At 38.8% G+C, this 21,073-nt stretch overlaps 1 protein-coding gene across 1 annotated transcript in view; it reads right to left on the bottom strand.

Moving 5' to 3' along the window:
* Window positions 1–266: 266 nt before the first annotated feature.
* Window positions 267–21,073, bottom strand: part of PKP2 (plakophilin 2) — a 43,820-nt gene continuing 23,013 nt past the window's right edge. Inside the window, exons 6-13 of the mRNA XM_065681566.1 lie at window positions 17,854–18,031; window positions 9,900–10,017; window positions 8,329–8,490; window positions 7,348–7,521; window positions 6,599–6,752; window positions 5,521–5,710; window positions 4,427–4,514; window positions 267–2,885 (exon numbers count right to left, since the gene is read on the bottom strand). Of these exons, the coding sequence (XP_065537638.1) occupies window positions 2,817–2,885; window positions 4,427–4,514; window positions 5,521–5,710; window positions 6,599–6,752; window positions 7,348–7,521; window positions 8,329–8,490; window positions 9,900–10,017; window positions 17,854–18,031 (1,133 nt within the window). The 3' untranslated portion in view covers window positions 267–2,816. The remainder of the gene's footprint in view (window positions 2,886–4,426; window positions 4,515–5,520; window positions 5,711–6,598; window positions 6,753–7,347; window positions 7,522–8,328; window positions 8,491–9,899; window positions 10,018–17,853; window positions 18,032–21,073) is intronic.

Raw genomic sequence — 21,073 nt, 5'->3', positions numbered from 1 at the left:
ATACCAGGTGCTTTGGTAGGTCAGCAACACTAGACAAAGAAAACTTTAACAGATCTTGTAAATAAAAACAAGTTATTTGCAGGAGCAGTCTGATGCCATAACAGCATTACACAGCCTGCCTCCAGTAACACCCTCCTGTTTTAGAAAAGTATAAGTCTCTCTATCTAAATTTAATTTTAAAATGAATTTGCCCTTTTAAAGGAAGGGCTAAGACTTGAAAATACATTTGCTGCATCCCATGAATAACAACAAAGACCAAAGACAGATTTTCTGCATTAGAGAAAACACTTTATTATTTCTCTGACTAACATTCTTTGCTTTCTTTGGAGTACTGTGAAATGTTTTTGATTACATGCAAGTAGGAGATCAGTCATAATAAGGTGTGTCACTGTTCCTCATCTCTGTTTATGGCTTTCAGTTGTTGCCAGGTCTAATACACTCCTTTGTGACTTTAGAACACTGCTCTGATTTTAAAGGAACACTATCACAGAATCATAGAATTATTTAGGTTGGAAAAGACCTTTAATACCATGGAATCAATAGAAAGAACCCAAAAAAGTTTGCATCCCCTTCTTAGGGACATCATACAGGGAGATAGACATATTAAGTAGGACATTTAAAAATGCCCAGCATTGGTGTTTTGTTTAACAGAATGAAACCAGTGCTTGAGTATTTCTAAAAGTCCCCTTCCTGATCTTTAGTCTGCAGTTCTTCATTCCCATGCTACTCCATATTCACGGTTACTTTTCATATATTAGTTTTGCCTACTGCTAACTTTTGGACAGTAAAAGTAGACTTGTCCAGGTTTTCTGGTGATTATTCATTCATGGCATATGCAGTGTTATTTAGGTTAACAAGTTAGAAGAAAAAAAATAGATTTTAATTGTCTGTTTTCTATCATATTTTAAAAAAATTACAAAAACAATTTCCTCCCCATGCGGTGCTGTAAGTTCCCTTCCTCTGTGTTGTTTTTGGACCTGGAGTATTTTGAAAATGACCTCCTAAAAAAAATTTAGTATTTTTAAAACCTCTTACTGGAATGCATTTGATTTGAGTTATTCAAAGCAAATGTGTAGGACTAACAGGCTTATGAAAATGATCTGTGATGGGAAAACAGGGTTGTTTGCTTACCTCCCCAGGACATGTTCTGTTCTGTAGGCACGTGTGGGACTTCCTAGGAACCCTGTGAGAACTATGTGCATCTACCAGCAGAATTTAGCTCCCTGATTTTCAAAATATGTTTGACCACGTTTATATAAATACGTTTAAACTATGACAACAGTGCAATGTCACAATTTACTGTTGGTAAGTTTCTAAGCTAGACCTTTGGCCAGGAGTGTTGAAGTGAAGTGATGATCTTCCCTGTGAGAGCCCTGCTTTAAGGATTATGCATCCCTTTCTGGATAAAAACAACTGCAATAGCTCCTGTGCCAGCAGTTCAACATGGGGGTACAGGACAGGCTCTGTTCATGCAGGAAGGCTTGTAAATACATATACCAAAGGTTTTTTTCCATGAATGTAGCTTATTTCCCTGCTTTCAGAAGAGTAATGCCAGATCATGTCAGATGATAATCCAGTCCACAGAGGTTTATATATTTATATATAAATTTCCTATTGGTATAACAGACAATTAAACTACTCATTTGTTAAGATAAAACTTGCTTATGGAAGGTATCAAATGGGTTTTTTTAGTGCTTCTTTTCCCTCTCTGAGGGAAACAGACTTTAGATGCTCTGGAATTTTTCTCCTCCTGTTACATATTCCCACATGTGCAAACACAGTCCTTCAGTTATCACACTGCACATAATTGCTGTGGGGAGGATGCTGATTTCAAGTGAGAGAATGTGAAGCAGGATCAGATTAATTCCTTAAGCAGCATGAAGCCTAACCTCTTGTATGTGTGTATATATTGCTTCAAAAATAAAGGCAAGACTTCCTTTACTGTATACAGATTATCAACAGAATTGATTTGAAAATACAATTTTCTTAAAGTAATCACTTAATCACTGGCAAATAATGCTTCCACTAACTAGCAAAGAATGATGGTTCTAAGTTCAGCCCAAAGTGTCTGAAACATAGTGTTTGAAACATAGTGGTTCTAATTAAAAACCTCCTTCTGGACACAGTTATTAAATCCAAGAGCCATGTTAAGGAAGATGAGAGAAGCAAGGGATAAGACCTATTTAAAATCAGTTTTGTTGCTGTTGCTAATGAAATCTCAAAGGAAAGAGACTTAAGAACCAGTGAGCTCTTGAATACAAGCAGTACAAAAATAATCATTTTAACTTCATAGGTGCTTTATAATGCAGGTAGTGAAACAGCTTCTTGTGTATACTCACAGAGTCTGAAGATTCTTATTCAGCATGTGGGAAGAAACAAAAGAGTGAAAAACTATTATCTCCTGAGCAGTGCACTTGATGCTTATCTACTGTAGAAAACTATCTGTATAAAACAGTCTGAAAAGAATTTGCTGTTAATCAGCATTTCAAACGTCTGTGTATAAATGCCTGTTAGACTAAAGATAGACACCTGAAGCTCTGACTGAATGGTGATAAACCTGGATGAAATTTCACCTCAGACATTCTGAAGAATCCATCTTTGGTTATTCTTATATTGATATATACAGTGATAACAAGGTTATTAGGATTAAAACCACAAAACAGCTACCCGCTGGTCACTCCAGTCTTATATAAAATCAGCCTCTTTTTTCTTCTCTGAGATACTTCCTGGTTCATGGTGGCAACACCAACTGTGTGAAGATAGTCATGTTAACTGACATATGATCTCACTTGTCTCCAGTGGTGTTATGCTCTGATTCAATCTTTTAGTGAGTTGTAGGCTTTTGTGGTCCGGGTATTGATGAAATCTGCCTTCTTAAAGTCAGCCTTTGGAATGAAAGAAACAGAATAATTCGTTATCTTCAGTACCAATTCTGCAAGGGAAGGTGGGTTCAGCAGCCTGAAAGCTAGATATGGAGCCATGGTGGGGGGTCTAGGCAGAGTTCTTTGCAATCAGCAGAGACAGAACAGGAATCTCTCAGGAGTGATTCCATTCAGTCTAAGATAGGAGAGATGATGAATCACTGGAGTTGCTTAACTCTCTCCACTGACTGTACCAGGAGCCTATTCTTCTAGGTCAGTTCTACAGACTCCTAACTCTTAGGTGACTAATGTCAGCCGAGATTAACGCTATCTGAACAAAGACTACAGGGCAATGCCAAAATGACTCAGGATTTTATCAGTCTCTTTTGATCAAGTGATTTCTGTTGCTTATTAGACTGACTTTTCAAAAAACACCTAGCCATTTGGTGGCCTGCAGTTTTTAGTGCCATACCTTGTATCTCTAAAGGGACCCAATGTGCACAAGAATAGCAGGTAATCAGTATTTTTTGAAACTTAGATCTGACAAATGTGTCTTACAGGCATACCCAGTGTATGCACCTGCGTGTCATTAGGGATATTGCTGTACAGTAAAGTCAGGAATATAGCTGCAAACAAGCAGAGACAACAAAATCAAGTTAGAGATTATATAGGTAGAGCACCCTTATTCCTGAACGCAGCTTTCTGGCTTGTGGGGCAGTGTACGTGCTGAGTGTGATGCAAGACTCTTAAAGGATACTACACTAGGTAACCTTTTCTGAGCAAATTTTAACAAAAAATCTACAAGAAGAAATAAGTTGAGTAACAAATGCTATAGCCTAGAGCTTTAAAAAATTGAATAATTGTAGGTAATAGGGAATTTTAGGTGGCAGAAATACTGAACAGCAAGAGAACAAGGAATGAAAACAGTTTGAAATGCAGGTTGAAGGTAGGTAGGTTGAAATTGACCCAGCTGCATGTTGAAAAAAGCAGTCCTAGCGCTTCAACCGGAAAGACACAAACTGGTTTGTTGGCTGATTCATGCTGGTCATTTTTTGTTTGATTTTGACTGTGGCAGTGAACATTTGCCAACACCTTTGCTAGGCAGTAGCTTTTTATTTGAATATAACTAACACCTGGGCTCCCAGACCATACAAACAACAAGAACAAGACTGCTCTGGTTTTACAGCAGGAAGCTGCCTCACCCTTCCTTTGGTGTTCTGGCACCTTAGCCCTGTGTGTCAGGTGGGTTAAGTCAGCGGTGGATGGACACCTACTGCGCATCACTTCTCACCATCTGACACTCCTGGCAGGCAGCAGCAATATTTTTCAGAAACTTAGCCAGTGGATACAAAACCACAGACGGAAAGAATATGAACAAAGATGAGCAAAGATCAAGGGCAGCATAATGTACAAGTAATAGGAACACCAAATTCAGAGACCACTTGAAATCCTATCATAGGCTGTTTCTTAACAGTGCAGAAGTGCTAAAGGCCCCAGAGGACAAACGAGAGGGTTCTAGGTCCAAAAGAACAGATTACGTATCTTTGTTCCAACCCAGATCTTACCTTTTTGTAAGCGCTGTGAAGATCGGTATGTGACCACAAGGAATAGAGGAGGACTGAAGCAGCCCTACTAGCCTTGCTAAACACGTTACTGCAATTTTGCAAAAAGAATGATAAAACATTTTAAATTCCCATGTCATAATCACAGTGCATATTCATACTTCATCAAATGTAAACTTGTAGCATTTTTCTGCCTCTTTCCTCCTAAGTGCTGGTTTACTGCTCTTCAGGTATTCTAGCATGTTTCATGCTGTCCTGACTACTGAAAAAAAAAGGAAACATGACTCCCTACTTGACTAATTCTTCAAAATTTGGGAGAAATTAAGTACTTTATAGCCTTCATCTTAGAGCAGCTGTCATACTAGAAATTTTCAGTTGAGCAAAATACACCTCAGCATAACAACCATTTGAAAGGATCTTTCTAGCAGGTAAAATCTCAGGTTACCTAGATGGGATTTAAGGTATTCAGGACTTCATGAGGGCTTCCCTTGCTGAGATGAATTTCCTCCACCATTTTGTAAAAAGGGAGGAAGGCAAACAGAAAAATTATTCATATTCATAAATTCATTACTCAAATTCATTAATTAATACTTTTGAGTAAATATTGGTTGCATGTGTTGACATATTAAAGAATAATTACACGGATTTCAAATCTATTCTCTAAAATGCCACTTTATAAACATCTTTTAAAGTGCAGTTCAGTAGGTTCTGTAAAATGTATCCCTGCACTTTACTGATAAAGATTATCAGGACTATGTTACAAGGAACAGGAAAGATAGAAATTTTCTGTGGACAGATAAGATCTGCTGGTCAGTCACTGTATATATCAGAATACAGATAATGTTGTGCAGTTATCTTCTGAAGAGTTATTTAAAATGCTGGAACATGGCATATTTAGCTGTGGACGGAACAGTTGCTATAAGAGGTTTTTTCCGTATTTCCAAATATGTGCAATTTTACTCACATCACAGTCACTTGCTTAAGCTGTCCTGTACCTTGCGATGCAGTGTTTTCATCCTCCAAGTGGCAGAGGATGCAGTTTCTTTTCTTCCCAGGGAAAGCAGAATGGAGAGGAGAAGGCGTCTCAACCATCTTACCTGTCATTCATGCTGATGGTAATAATCTTTGGTAGGCCATCAGCACTCAGGAGAAGCCGTGCATTGTGCGAACTGCTCTGTGTCAGATTGTACAAGGTGTAGCAGATAGATGCTGTGGTTTCACAGACAATATCAGACCCCGGGACTGTCTCAGGAAGTATTGAGACCAAATCAGGCAACACTTCTTTAGCTATAAGTTAGAAGAGAAACAAAATTCATACTTTTACTGGTGGATTCACCACTTGTAATTTTTAACACCATATGGATCATCCCTTTGAAATCAACCAAACAACATGTTACAGTATTTGCATTAACAGGGAATGTTCTCTAAGGATTAAACAGAGCCCAGGAGACTCTTCTGCAGAATTCTGGAGGTTAATCTCCTCCATGAACCAGTTGGATGCCTGTAATTTCCACATCTCCTCCCCTTTGGTGGGAACAAAGTAAAACAAATAATGTGACTTGATTTTATCCCATAAGCAGCAAAAAATTCAAATATACATTAAATTGAAATGAAACTACTCAGAATAGAAATGGCTTCTGATGTGAAAATAATATTTTAGATATAAGGTCCTCTAAAAAGCCTGAGCTATCTTCCCTGTACCACCTTCTAGCTTCCATTCTCAAAAAACTTATGCATAAAACCTGGGTGAACTGCAAGATTACAAAGCTTTCTCTCTAAAAGAAGAAAATGCAGTGTTTGCTTGAAGAATTACAGATGCTGTATGATTTCTTGCAAAGGATTACGTAGCTGTGGCAATACAGAACTCAGGACTCACTCTCTTTCACCTTATTTTAAGCAGAAGAAAAAATCCCTCTCCAAATCTGTACAGATTTTACTTCCATTATGTATTTTTGAAAGTAACATCAATGAAAGTCTCTGATGAGGAACACAGAATTTAGCGAAACTTGAGGTTAGAGTCTTTCTTATTTTCAGCCCTGTATAGTGACCTCAAGTATCTGCCCTAAAAATCTACTAAACTCATGTATCAGGTTTTTTGCACATTTCTTTTTTTAAAGAAGGAAACTTTAAGGCAGAGAGAGCTGAGGAAGCCCAAGAGACAATGAGTCTGCTCACCTATATCACTTTGAAGAGAGGTGTTGCGGGACAAGTTCCTGAGCAGTGAGACTGCTGTCTTCTTTACTGTTGGGTGGCTTACATGCAACATAGTTCGAATACTTGGAAGGCCATTTGCCTTCTGAACAACAGTCCGGGCCACTGAAAACGGCATCTGTTATACAGCATGTGGCAATAGTGTGTCATTAGCGTGAATGCATAGCCTCATAAAACCCCACAGAAGGTTCTCTACATCAATTTAAGCATGTTTAAAATAGTTTAAATCCAGAGCTACATATAAGCTGCAACAGAAAAGGTAGGTGATATAAAAGAAGTTTCAAGCCCTCTTTCTCCCATGTCCTCTTTGGCTAATTCATCAGACAAAAGTCATTAGTTTCCTCACCACAAAAGTGATCTATGGTTGTGTCAAAGCTGTATTCTCCCCATGGGACTGATTATATTCCATGAAAACACTTCTGTGGTGCTTTTAACACCTATCTACTCATCCCTTGTGCAATGAATTGGCAAATTCCAAACATAGAGGAGTACACAGGGTGAGCAGCATCAGTATTTGCCAAGCAAGAAATAGCTTCACTGCTGGTTATGACTTTCCCTTCAATATACTTTGATTTCCTTGATCATGTCTGCTAGCTAGTGACTCATCAGTGGTCATTTGAGCTCAGTGCAGTGAGCATGTTGCATTGCAGCCCTGAACAATATGAATTCACATTAAGAATTAGAAAACAAGAGAAAGAGAAAAGCTGACTTACTGGTCCAGTGCCAGCTGTGAGGTTCTGAAGAGCTCCCAAGGATGCTTCCTGGGTATAGTTTCTGGTACTTTTTGCTATTAAGGAGAGATATATCCTAATCAGTGTGGAATGCCAGAGTGATTCAATACCTCTGGGATTGCTCTTTTCCTCAGGTAGCGGGGTGTCCTGCTGCTTCTAAACATGCAAACAGATCAAGCCTTTAGAAACACTGACCTTATATGACTTAACGCATCACAAACTAAACTAGCTATTTTGTAACTCTCTATGAGCAGGTTATACACAGATTTTCAAATCGTGAGCTCAGATGATAACACGTAAAATTTCAATATTTAATTATACTGGCCTCTCCATCCAAAAAGAGGAGATAGGTGCAGGGGAGGCTGCTTCTCATCTCTCAGCAACTGACCCTGGGGGCTGAGACCAAGGGGAAACAGAAATGGCCAGCTAGAGTTGTACTGTGGATGGAACGGGAGAAGGCAAAATACACTCCAGCAAAACCAATAGGTGGGGAAAGGTCATAAATCTTTTTCTTTCATTTCTACCTTCCGTTAATACCTGCTTTCCTCCAACAATGCCCTGTCACCAGAATATTTGTGATCTGTACTACATGGCATCAAAAGAAGAGGTCCTGAAGTAGCCCAAATGCCAGCAACACACGGAAGTGGCAAGTCACCTTGTGCTGGTTTTACTGGTGAAACTGTCACAACACCCACTTTTTGGTAGGGCACTTGTGCAATTGCTGTGCACTCTACAGATACCACTTAGAACCATCAGAGGTGATGAAACTGAGTGGCAGTATTCCTCATCTAATGAAACAATGAATTGCTATGGGTGTTATTACAAATTTGCATTTTTGGGGCAAAAGAGTGTGACATTACTAGATAACATCAATAACAGATTGCTAAACAGATTACATCCTTATCCTCCAGAAGCTGCTACAGCTGATTGACAAGATCAGATGTAACTAAACATGTGCTTTACCTCTTTTACTTTTCTGCTTCGTGTTCCAAAACAGCCCGGCGTTTTATTATTGGTAGAAGTATTTCTTCTTTGCATATATATGCTCTGGGCATAGCTCTCAGGGAGCTCTATCTCTAGCTGGTAGGAAAGATTGTGAAGAGTGCACACACAGTTCTCTGTGGCCTAAAACAACAAAAGAATAGAAATCTTGAAAGCTTTGGCATATGACGAAAGGACATGCATAGACTAGAGAAGAGCTTTCATTTTTGAACCTTCAGCAACTAACTGCAGCTTCTAATGGCTTGCAGAAGAGCTAGTCTTTGTGCCAGTGATCCACAAGACTGCATTTACACTCATGAATTAAACATGCCCTAGGATGTTCCTGAGCACTGAGGCCAATTGGCACACAGAGCTTGTATTCAGAGCAGGGTGCATGCCTGTTGGAAATGGTCCTGAGACATTATAATTCCTGAATTGTGCCTGGGAATTGTTTGGGCGAGTGCTATTTGGCACAGACCAGAAGTGTGCCAAGGACTGTTTAAGAGCTTAACAGTAAAGATGATCACGTACACACCGCAGGGTAGCATCAGCAAAAGGGAAACTTTGTATCTTTCTTAAAGAAGAAGCTAGAATGCTTTTTTAAATTATATGTGCCGTTCTTCGCAAAGCTAAGATTGGATCTACAATTTCTGAGGGATGAGCCTAGTGGCAGTCCCTCCTTATTTGAAAGTGAAAGGAATGAGTGGTTTTAAGACAAAATGCAGCAAGGATTTACTGGCACAAATGTAATGTGCTGTATTCTCCCTGAAGCTAATGGCACTGAATACAGGGAGATGGAGAAGCTCAAGTAACTAATCCTAGAATAGAGCTATAAATGTGCAGTAATTGCCACTAAACAGCACAAGTTATAGCAGGAACACTAGAAGTACCTCACTTGCTGAGGCTAACCTTCTCATGAGTGACGGCTGGTCTTCTCGCCCAACTTCACACAGTTTTAAGACAAGCACCTTGTTTAAGCAATGTTCAGGGTTTATCTGCAGTCAGTGATGGAGGATGAAAATGAAAGCAACTGGCTTCTGGAGGTGTATATGTCCTTGTAGTTACTAGCTTACGCAGCAAGTGTAACTATACCTTAGAAAAATGAATCCCATTCAAAATGACGCAAGCTCCTCAATTACACTGCCGCCCAAAGGGATTTAGGTTCTTCATTTCCTAAGGGGTATATAGCACTAAGTATATATAGGAGAGTAACCAGAATCATTTTTAAGCTTCTAGCTAGCTACCTCCCTGAGACAACTAAACTGATGGTGCTGATTCTCTAGGTATTTTCTCTGAAAGCTGTGATTTTATATAATTTTTAAAAAGAGACAGAAGTTTCTAGCTCTCTCTGGTGTTTCTGAAAATGTTTTCCCAATGCTAAGCGATGTTATTCTTTTAGATTGCAGGATATAAATACTTCAAAAAGCTTCTTACTGGACTTACATCTTTGGTGGCAGTTCTAAAAGCTCTGGAAATAAGTTTAGCAATTACATCACAACTGTTTCTGAACACTGGTCTTCCCCTAGGACAAGACCTTTCATCTCAAAGAATACCTTGTCATTAGGCTCGTGGTCTGCAATAGCTCCTTGAATATAATACACAAGAGAATCAATTAGGCCGTCACATTCTCTCATCTTTTTCCTTCCTTCTGGGCCAGCAGAGCTCATATTTCTGTACAGAAAGGAATATGTTGGTAAGCAAAGATTCAGTCAAAGACTTTTCTCCTCTGACAATCTTTCCTAGCTAAATTTTAAAGATACTAAAATTAACATTGACTGTTTCCTTTCTTCAGAGCTGTCATGAGAATCTGAGCCTTGGTTAGGTAAAACTTTCACTTCAGTGCATTTCCAGACAAAAACAAATACTCCAGAAAAACAAACTGTTGTGTTTGGATGGATAATGGAAGACCTGAGTCACATCTTCATCTCGTTGAATTAATCCTTCTTAAACAGTAAACTGAACTGGACTTCCGTTTTTAATTATATTTTTAATATATAAGACAGTAGCTATGTCAAAATACCAGAGGAAAGTTACCTGTAAAAATACCTGTAACACACAGATGTCCTTTATCATTTACCTACATCAAACCAGCTTGTCATCCAAGATGCCCCGTCAAGAGACACACATTCTGAGAGCTCTAGCAACATTTGGAAAGTAACATATCAAGACAACTGAAGTCAGTTATGGGGCTCAATTTACATGTGCTTGTAGAAATGCTCCGAGGAGTGCTAGTGGGCAGGAAGGGAAGCCAATCAGCTGAGCCAGTAGGTCAGAGCAGCAGCCTGGCCCCACTGCTGGGCGAGAGGCTGAGGAGATGAATCACGATGTGGCTGCCATCACCACCAGGCCAGCAGCATGAGACAAGGAAGAGTTAAAAATACACCGTGCTCAGCTGATTCCCAGCTTCCCAGAGAAGCTGCTGGCATTTAAGCAGAAAAACACTGAAGCCACTAGAAGCTGCTCAGAGAGAGAAATGCCAGATGCCTTCTGCAGATGCCTTCTGCTGTTCTACCACAGTGGCTCAGACATGGCTCTGCATGCTTCCTGCTTCCTTCATACCCAAAGGAAGCCACTATTTGCCTGGCTTTCAAGTAACATTTCCTGTGCTTTGTGGTAACCCACGTATGACTTGAAAATGAATTATGAAAATGATTTTAAAACTCCTGAAAAGCCAAACACATACTTGCTGCTTCAAGTTTGGCTCTAAATAAGCTACTGATTACGAGGGAAGTAACAACACTTACAATTTTGGGGTGTAATTATTTTTACAACTGAACAAACTCTGAATTATGGAATGCTGGAATTACAAACCTAAGCCTCATTATTTTGGACTCCCACAGCTCTGCTGGCCAAAAGGCTGTATGCAGTATCACATTCCAGCTTCTTTATTTGAAATAACATTAAATATAACCCAATCTTAGCATCCATCACAAACAGAGAGGGACATGTTCCTTTAGGTAGTTTCAGGGTGTTTATTTTGCATGCTTACTTTACCTGCTAGAAATGATAATGGTTTAAAATTTTATTAATGACCAAGCCAGTACGTTACAGTATTAAACTTTCCTGTGGCTTGTGATTGTAAAATGAATGTAGTGGTTTACATACTGGCAATGTATTTCTGTTTTTATTTTCCCCTGCAAAGTACACATTCAGATTAAATACTAATGCATCATAATTGTAGTTTTACTTTAGGTCATGCTCTTCACAATATCTCTATTTATGAGTTCATTTATTCTTCCATGGAATTATGTATCATAGAATCAATATTCAGATTCCTCAACATGGTCTACTATAGATATCATACTATAGATTTCTACTATAGATATCACATTGGAATTTAATTTTACCTTTTTTCTGTCACATTTGAGGCATGTCACACTTTCATATGTTTATGGTTCTGCTGACAGAAATGTACAAGCTGCAGCCCTCCTTCTAGTCCATAGCAAAAGTAGCTTTTAAAGCACACAGACTAAAAATACTATTAAAAGATAAGTGTGGAATTTATCTTGCCAAAGACACTTCAGCTGACCCAGTATCTCATTTAGTCACAGTGCATTATTCTAAAAATCCCTGAACTTATGACAACTACGATCATACTGAGTGGCTGTGCAAGGACAGGCCATCACCTAGCCTTGCTGTCTTGCATGAATATGGTGGGGCACCTGAGGAGTATCACAGAAATGTAATATTTTTTTTTTTTTTAAGTTTTTTTTTTTTTTAAACAGTGGTAACATTTTGTTTAGAAAATTACAAAACTGGCTACTAATCTTGGCTTCCTAAGATTTGAGGTTCTTGACAATTGGAATGCCCCACTTTGAGCTCAGCAGTTGGACTCTTGTAGCTCCCGGAGGCCTTTAAAATCTCAGTGCTTGGGCAATGGCCATGGTTGGGCTGGCTCAGTCATGTGGGTTGTGGCAAATCTCATGGTGAGACTTCATGGCTACCTAGGAATCGTCAAGCCTGCTGTGCAAGTTTGTTTTGCCTGTATTCCATCAGAAGTACACTGGGAAAAGCAGATCAGCTGGAGTCAAAATCAAGATTCTTATCATAGAAGAATTCTTTTGCTACCCAATTTCTGATACCTCTACCCTGTACTGGTATTAAATGGTTGGGAGAATGCAGCATGGGAAGAACACAGCCTTAGGGATATTGCTGCTTGTAGAGATGCCCTCCTTTGAATGACTTAGAACTTAAACTTAGGTGCCATCTAACTATTAAAAATCTCAGATGTCCAGCATGCTTATGTATGGTAATCCTGGTGATGTGCCCAAACTATACCACATGATAATGTGGATGCACGATATCTATCTACATGTATCATTTATCTCATCCCGTATTTGCTGCTTCTGTTCTTGCTTGCGCACATGCACAGTGTAAATGTATCTGTAACCAAAACAGCTGTTTGCCCATGTTCCTTGTGGAGGATCATCTAATTTCCTATTGGTAAATATTGTTTTGATCCAGAGATGTGAGGTAAATACAAAGAAATGTAACACTGTAAAATCAAGTGTGATATTGAAAGAAACAACGCTAATGTATGTTCAGTTAGACTGCAAATGGCACCAAATGAAAGGGGTACTCCCTTTAAGCCAGCACTGAGTCACATACTAGTTGACTACTTTGGGAAAGGTTTTTGCACTGGTGTGAATGATCCACGTGACTAATAACAATGGGGCTCTTGCCCCTGGGACTCACTCTGCTAAAACTGGTAATTTGAATTTAACTCAATTATGTGGTAACAATTTCTTGAAGTAGTTTGGGAAATCCTATTCCCTTCATACCTCACATAGTTCAAAAACGTGACAAGGAGGGAAAGGTATCTGTGCTCTACTTAGTAACTACAGGCTCCAGGCTGCAAGCTGCTTGCTGGAAATAAAATTCCTTTCAGGAGCTGTGGGAACAGATAAAACTGAAGAGGAGGCAAGAAAAGATAAGAATGGATGGAAATAAAGGAATGGCGATGCTACTCAAGAGGCCTTGGTTCAAAGACTTCTTATCATCAGTAATTTGTTTTATGTTCTCTCTTAGAAGCTTCCATTATGAAACTGAGCTGCCATTACACTTTTCATATGCTCTCACCAACATATGGTGAGAGCTGTGGCTTCACTTCTCTCCAGAGCAAATGGAAGTTTATGTTTATGCAGCCCCCTGGTCTGAGATGCAATAATATTGCTTAGTTCAACTAAATCTTTTCACTGTCCTTGTGGTCACTGTGTAATTCACAAAGAGCTTAGAAGGGAACTGGGACAGACAAAGCATGAAAATAATAATGAAAAAGAAGTGTTACTACTATTTTACCAGCTGGGGAACCAGGAACAGAGGTATCTCTAGAGATAGGTGTCTACAAAGTTTTGAAGAATTAGGATACATAGGGCCACAGGATGCTCCAGTTACAGAGCAGTTAAAAGGAGCACTCTAATGAAACACAGCAGTTGTGATTACTAGCTCCAACACTTGAATGCAATACTTTGCAGGAGGAAATGTGACCACTAAACATAAATTTTGACAAGTTCGTTATTGCAGAACTTTGGATACAGGTATTTACAGGTAAAAATGGAACAAGATCATTGTCAGTTTTCAAGGTACAGACAGACTTCTACCATGACTTCCTTTTAATCAAAGGAAGAGTCATGTCAGAAATTCACTTATGTACAAAAATGATATTCAAACCCATATATTCTGCATACTGTTGGCATCTTACCCTTTCAGACTCAGAGAAGGCATATGGAGAAGGAGGCTAAGTATCTTCAAGATTTCTACCCATTTTTACTGGAACTGGAGACAGAACTGTTATGTGTAGGTCTTTCAAGACAAGAAAAAGTGTCTTTGCCTTTAAAATCCAACAGGACTTGTCTGCAAAAGTCTGCAACACTCTTCTAGATAGTTTAATACACAAACTTTACTAGTTCAGCTTGTTGTCAAGCAATGAGTGAAGTCTTTTGATTTGGCTTACTCCTCCTATTCAGGATGCAGTGCTTTTTATCATATTTCAGGACTGAAGAACACCATTACTTATTCTAACTGCTAATGCAGAATGTGTGGTGCACACAGCTTCTTTTTATTATGTTAAGTTTTGTGACCTCCAGTTTCTGTAAATCTGTCTCTGAAGCCAAGCTTTAAGACAAATTACAGACCTAGAGAACAGGATTAACAAATCCTTCTAAAGTCAGATTTTCTTATCAGTGACTGCATACACAGGCAGCTGAGATGCAGAACTCCACAATACTTCTGGCAGTAACTGGTTAGCAGAATGGGGAGTGTTCTGATCATTCCCTCATTCCAGTGTTAGTATCTGCAATATTATCTGCCAGATGTGGATTCTGTTCTCCTCCTGAAATTCTGCGAGGAGGAGCTTTAATTTATTAGTTGGTAGCTGTGTGGCACAGAGCACATGCCTGTCAGATGATAGTGTTAGATTTGAACAGTGGGTGTCCTTTTCAGTCAATAGGTGTATGTAAATTTTTGAAAAGAAGCTTTGGCATTTTACTATAACTAAGTAATGTACTATGCATAATGTATTGCACTTCAAAGCACGATCTTTACCCTTTAGTAGAAGCTGCAGGCTATAGACTATATCAACATGCACAACAAACATGTTAGTATTACAAAAGGGAAGACTAATTACAGATTTAAATTCTGGCAAATATATATACCCTTTAAACATCTTCATTAGTAACATCATTCCCTCAGTGCATAGTATTTTTTACTTTGTAGTGTAGCACACATTACTTTGTAGTGTGCTGCTCTTTTAGTTTTCCACTTTTCTTTGTGTAGAGATTTTTTAATTATTTTTTTTTAATTAATACTTACGGAAGGAATACTTCTAGTGACCTAATTGGGAAGGCATGTTCATTTCAAATAAAGAGACACAAACTGATTCATCTTAAAAATCTCAGATATTTGGTCTGTACAACTATGTTAAGCCTCACTAAAATCTATTCTGTGCTAGAAAGTATGTTGGCAATCCTGCAGATCAACCCTACCTGTGTATTTTCAAGCCCTTCTTCTAATGATAATTTTCAGCGTCCAAGCTCTTAAAAATAATGACTAGAATATGGCCATCATATTTTTAAAATAGGTAATGTAACCATCAGCATCTAGGTAACTCACTGACTTTCTGTACAGAGTAAGGTACATTCAGAATCTACTTTAATTTAAAACAACTTGGCTACTGTTACACCTTATCCGTCACATATAAACTACATGTCAAGTTGCTCCATTGAGCTCAGAAAGAGTCATAACACGCTAAAACCGAGAATAATGCTGTGCCCTCTTTGGCTGGCTCATAGGGAAGAGATGGTTCCAGAGTTCAAACACAGTGGGGGATCAGGTAATGCCACTGCAGAATGGCACACCTAACAGCCACACTCATTTCTTTACAAATGCAGCTTGGACTAACTAATATGAATTTATACAACCCACTTTTTCATAGACAACGCCACCAGTGTTAGCTAGAGAGATTTTATTATGGGTAGTTAATGTTTCTCAGTATTTGCTTTTGACCCATCAGAGTAAATAAAAGTTAATTATTACTTAGAGATGAAGTTAACTAGTAGTTAGTAGGCTGATACGAGTTCCTGTAGAAAAAGGTGCTTTATTGTTGGGTATTGTTGGGCAGCTAACAATTCATTTGTCTTCTGAAACCACATGACTCAGATTCAGAGCCATTTACACAGTCAAAATTCACGGAGTACAGATACAGCTACTCTGCTATAGGACATGTTAACGAAACAGGTATGTGTAAGGCAACACTGGGCAGCTTCCCAGCCTCTGTATTTCAAACTTAATTCCTTATACGTTACTAAGAAGAGCTTAAAACTCAGGCTATGCCTTTGCACTTATATATTACTCATTAATTATTTCAAACTATGTCCATTCATGCATTTTTTTAATGTGTAAACAAGACATGCATGTCACACACGTATTTGTATTTACTTAATGTGCAATGACTTTGAACTCACAAAGGGCCACATTTTTATATGTTATTAAAATGACACTGTTATTTTTAAAGGTGTTTTTATTAAAGATGCAATTTTTATACTTCAGCCAATTAGGGGTGTGTTTACTAAGGCCTTTGGTGTTTCTTTGTAGTAGCTTCTCTGTTCATGAGGCTACTAGCTGATTGCCGAAGTAAATACACATCCATAAATCTATTATTCCACCCATGGCTGCAAACTGTCCTCAATTCACTTGAACTTTTGCAAAAAGCTGGGCAGGGCTTACTATGGAAATTGAAAATGTCTTTTTCGTAATTTAGGTTAAGGAATTTTCTAATCAGTTTAGCTATAGATTATGATACATCAAAGTAGGCATCTTTGGCAGCAGCTGAAAACTGAACACTTCATGTGCTTGTAGGTACCATGTCCCCTTTCCGAGTAATAGATCCAGACAAGAAGCAATTATGGCTTTCAACACAATCATAAATCTGTTCTGCCAATCAGAAGTATAGACACATACTCAAGCTATGATTAAGAGTCTTAATTATTTTGAACTTGTAGAGTAGGCATATTTTTATGTGACTCCAATTGATAGTTGCTTCTTATGTTTCATAAACTCTAGAAATCAAAAGTACGAACTGTTTATGAAAAAATTATTAACAAAGAGGTTATAAGTGATAATTATATGGGTCAAAGAACTTCACATCCTATGAAAGTGTCAATGTTGTATTTGTATCAGCAGATCACACAACTATAGGTCTAGGCTTTAAAGGTCACCATGCTATACATCCACTAGAGCACTGGTCTCCCTAATGAGTGCACAAGACAGTTCATTGGGGTGCTGAAGCAAATATTTTTGTCCCATTAAGTAATAAAATTCAAAATGTAAACCAGTAATTATTTAATCTTTATAACATCCTTTTTAGTTGCTGTTTTTATGCATGTTTTCTAATGCACATAATATATTAGCATAGCAGAACCTGTATAAAACCTATAAATAAGTAACTATACATATACTGAGGGAGTGTTCTCAAAAGGTTTTTATTGACTGGGTTGTATGATCAAAAAGGTTTGGACACCATGGCACTAGAGTCTTAAAATAACTTTCAAAGGCTCACATAGTTTTAAAGTTTCTGCTAGCTTTTCTCCAGTGCTACTTTGTAATACCACTCCTACAACCATTTATAAAAGTTTTGGTTTTACTACTATCATTATCAGTCAGGGGCTAGTACTATACATCATACTAATAACTGTTATCCTGTGAAGGATCTCTTTGACTTCAATGCAACTATGCTCCAACCAGACCCCTGATTACTATCATCTGTTATGGGTATTTTTAGTCTGTGGTGTACCCATCAAATTAATACATCGGAGCCTTATAAAGAAAGCTGTTTTCATTGCATTGAGCAGTAATTCTTCTGGGTCTGATACATATGAGGCATTTCAAAACATGATCTGTGTGCAGACTTTTCTCTTGGAGCCATCAAAGTTCAAAGCAAGAAAGAAAGTAAGCATGCAGGCCTGTTTTATCATCACTATTGTTTTGGGTACCTGTAGACTGAATGCTTACCTCAAGCATCCCGTGGCATTGTAGAAGATATCGGGGTCAGGTAAAACACTTGATTTTGGGTAATCTCTATCTGGCCAGCCCGAGTAAGGGATGAGAACAGCTTCTGTCAGCGTCTGAAGGGCTTCTCTAATCAACAGGTGCTTCAGCTGGTCATTGGAGGACAAATTCCACAACAAACCTGCAATATCCAAAATAAAATCAGAGTGGCAAAAAGACTCCCCCACAGTTTGAAAGACCTAATCTCAAACTCCTTGAAGTTAATGAGTGAAGGACTCTGCCTGGCATTTCATATCCTGAAGAAGAGCAGAAGGGGGTGATAAGATTTTACCAGCCCTGATCTGAGGACATGGAAATGGGACAGAAAAAGGTGCACAATTATCCATGTAATTAAAGCCAGATCTTTATATAGTCAGTCTAATGCCCTCCCAAGCTGCACAGCTTCCCGTGGCTCTGCATGTGCGTTGCCCATCTGTAGCAATCATCTTCTCTGTTACTGAAATAACACAAGTTAAACAGAGCTAACAACACTGACACCAGTGATCATTCTCCACGCTTCCAGGGAGGAATTCATCCTTTCTGGATGCCTGGCAGAACTAGTTGCACTTCTAAGTGCCAAGTAAAGACCAATGAGAGGGAGAAATGCGAGAGATACTCGCATGCAAAAGGGATAGATGGGAGGTACAAAGCATGAGTTTATAGGTCTTTGGAAAACTGCTGGGAGACAGGAGATGAGAACTTTCTCTAACACTTGGTAGCAAAATTCCTTATAGGGGGGAAAGATTTTGAAACAGTGGTTGGTCATTGTTGTCCAGACATTTGTCACAAAACAAATCAGTAAGTAACACTACACACCTTGCCTACTCACAATCTCCAAACACGAAAACAACTGATTAACTCTGCTTATGTTCTATTCCAACAGGTGAAAATTCCTTTTAAAGTACTCTTCCCCTGGAAAAAGACACGTATTTCTGCTTTTCACTACAAAGGCATTCATTGTTTTCCCCAACTTGCTGCTCTAAGTTTCACAATTATCCTCCTCTGAACACTGGCAGAGTATCAGTGAACGTTCCTTTCATCAGCTCACAACAAAAAAATGTTTCTTTTGTATCTCCTTACACTTTGAGTTTAATTTCAGCTATTGTAAGCAATAGCAAAATCAAGACAAAAGCCAGCCAGAAGCTACCCATTCCTTCTTCTGGGATTGGCTCTTCAACCTCTAAATCAGGGGATAAAAGGAAGTATGCATTTTCCTGAAGGATAAATAAGGCTTACAGGAAATAACACATGCAGTCCAAAGGGCACTGCTAAGCGAAGCAGGTTAAGGCAGAATGGTGCAAAAGCAAGGGCACAAGGACAGAATGTTACAGGAACAAGTGCATTTTGAATTATCAACAGGTATCTAGAATAGAACTGTCAGAAACTCACACTGCAAATTTTACACCAAAAATCCTTCCTTTACCCACAGGCAATGCCTCACTAGGCTCAGAAGGATTCTCTCCAGAGCATTCTGGGTGTGGATGAATTTGTTCACATTAGAAAATGTCTTTAGGAGCTGGCTCTTTCCTTGCAGCTATGCTATAATGTATTCATAGGGGTGTAGTTTTCCCTTAGATCGTTATTTGGGAAGATGGGTGTGGTCTCCTTTCAAATGTATATTCCTTTTGATGACACTTCAGGTTGTGCTGTAATCTTCCCTGCAGGAAAAAATTTCTTTCATTTCTTAGATTTATGCTGCATGATAACAAGATCAAGAGGTTACCCCCTGGAGGCTCATCTGGCTCATCTTCAAAAGCTAGTATTTTTTGGTTTTGGTTGGGGTGTTTTTTGGGTTTTTTTGCTGTAGCCATTTTACTTTCCATTCCTCAGTATACTCTCCAAATACTACAGGATGCCATTCCTGTCTTGGCTCCTGCATTGTCTCCAAGTGACATCCTTTCCTGCTGTTTGGCAGTAAACTCATTCCTTTCCTAAGGGATTTGCAAGAAGCTTGTTTCTATGTCAAACAAAGAACACAGCCCGTGGTTCCTTGACTTTACTTGTATTAATGATTTTATGAAGCTAGCAAATTCAGCCAATGTGATCTTGAGATCTCATCCTCACTAAGAAGAGGTGAGATGAGCATGTAAATGGCAGAGAGAAACTGGGCAGCTATTTCTGCACAGAACCATTAGGTAAACTGGTCCATGGCAGCTTTCAAACCATCATCATATGCACAAAGCCATTTTGGTGGGGGTACTGGTTTTGTGCTTATTGTGTGCTCTCCTAGGGTGCACAGACTGTGAGGCAGGACATGGCACTTGTTATCTCCATATACTTTTATTGCTTTCAGTCTTTTCATAGGATGATACAAAGCACTGTATGACTATGCTTAGACTGTATTCCTCATCCTAGGTCTTGAAGAAAATACAGGCCATCAAATTATTCTTTGAGAATATACAATATGATATGGCTTAATATTAGGCAAGTGTTTGGATCAACACTACTGGTACTAATAAGCCTTAAACTTCTAAGGCTGAGATGTACTTATACGAAAAAGTATTAGATCAGATTTCTGACAGGTAATGAAGTACAGTATGAGAAAACTGTCTCAGAGTTTTAACCTCCTTCTCCCCACCGCTTCCTTGTCTTTGTGTATTTTGGTCAGGTGAAGTACTTTGGTACCATGCTTCCTACATACCAGTACAAAGAACTTTCCTCTGCTGAGCTTAGACATCTTTTTAAGGAGTATCACATGCTTTCAATCCTTGGCCAGGAGTCTTTCATCAGAGTTCAGTGTGGTATTATCAGGTATCACGACTATTCTAATCTCTTATGGGGGAAGATGTCCAGCTAATTATCATATTACACATTTGTAAGTCTCTAATTTACATTCAAAGCAGGCAAGCAATAAGTATGATGTTGAAAGTCAGATGGGCTTTTCAAGGTGACCAGGTGGAAGCACAAAGTTTCTGCATTAACCTTTTCTTGGAACTGTTACAACACTGCAGTGCGACTGCATGCATAGCTGTGGTATTTCAGTAGTCCTGTAGGAAGCAAAGGCAATGAAAGAGGAGAAACAAAACTTGTAGGTGAGCTTGTAGGAAAACTGCTGCCCAGCAGGGATTATCCATTTTCATAGAAAGATACTCAGAGGTTTGCCATGTGCTTGGAAAAGCTTTGTGTTGCAGCCTGTCTTGGGCTACACAGTAAATTGGTACAAATGACTGTGTAGTAATTCCAG

The sequence above is a fragment of the Lathamus discolor genome, chromosome 1 (assembly GCF_037157495.1).
Source record: "Lathamus discolor isolate bLatDis1 chromosome 1, bLatDis1.hap1, whole genome shotgun sequence".
In the NCBI taxonomy this organism is placed as follows: domain Eukaryota; kingdom Metazoa; phylum Chordata; class Aves; order Psittaciformes; family Psittacidae; genus Lathamus; species Lathamus discolor.
Note: the sequence above shows the minus strand (reverse complement) of the source record. Positions and strands in the feature narration are given on the sequence as shown.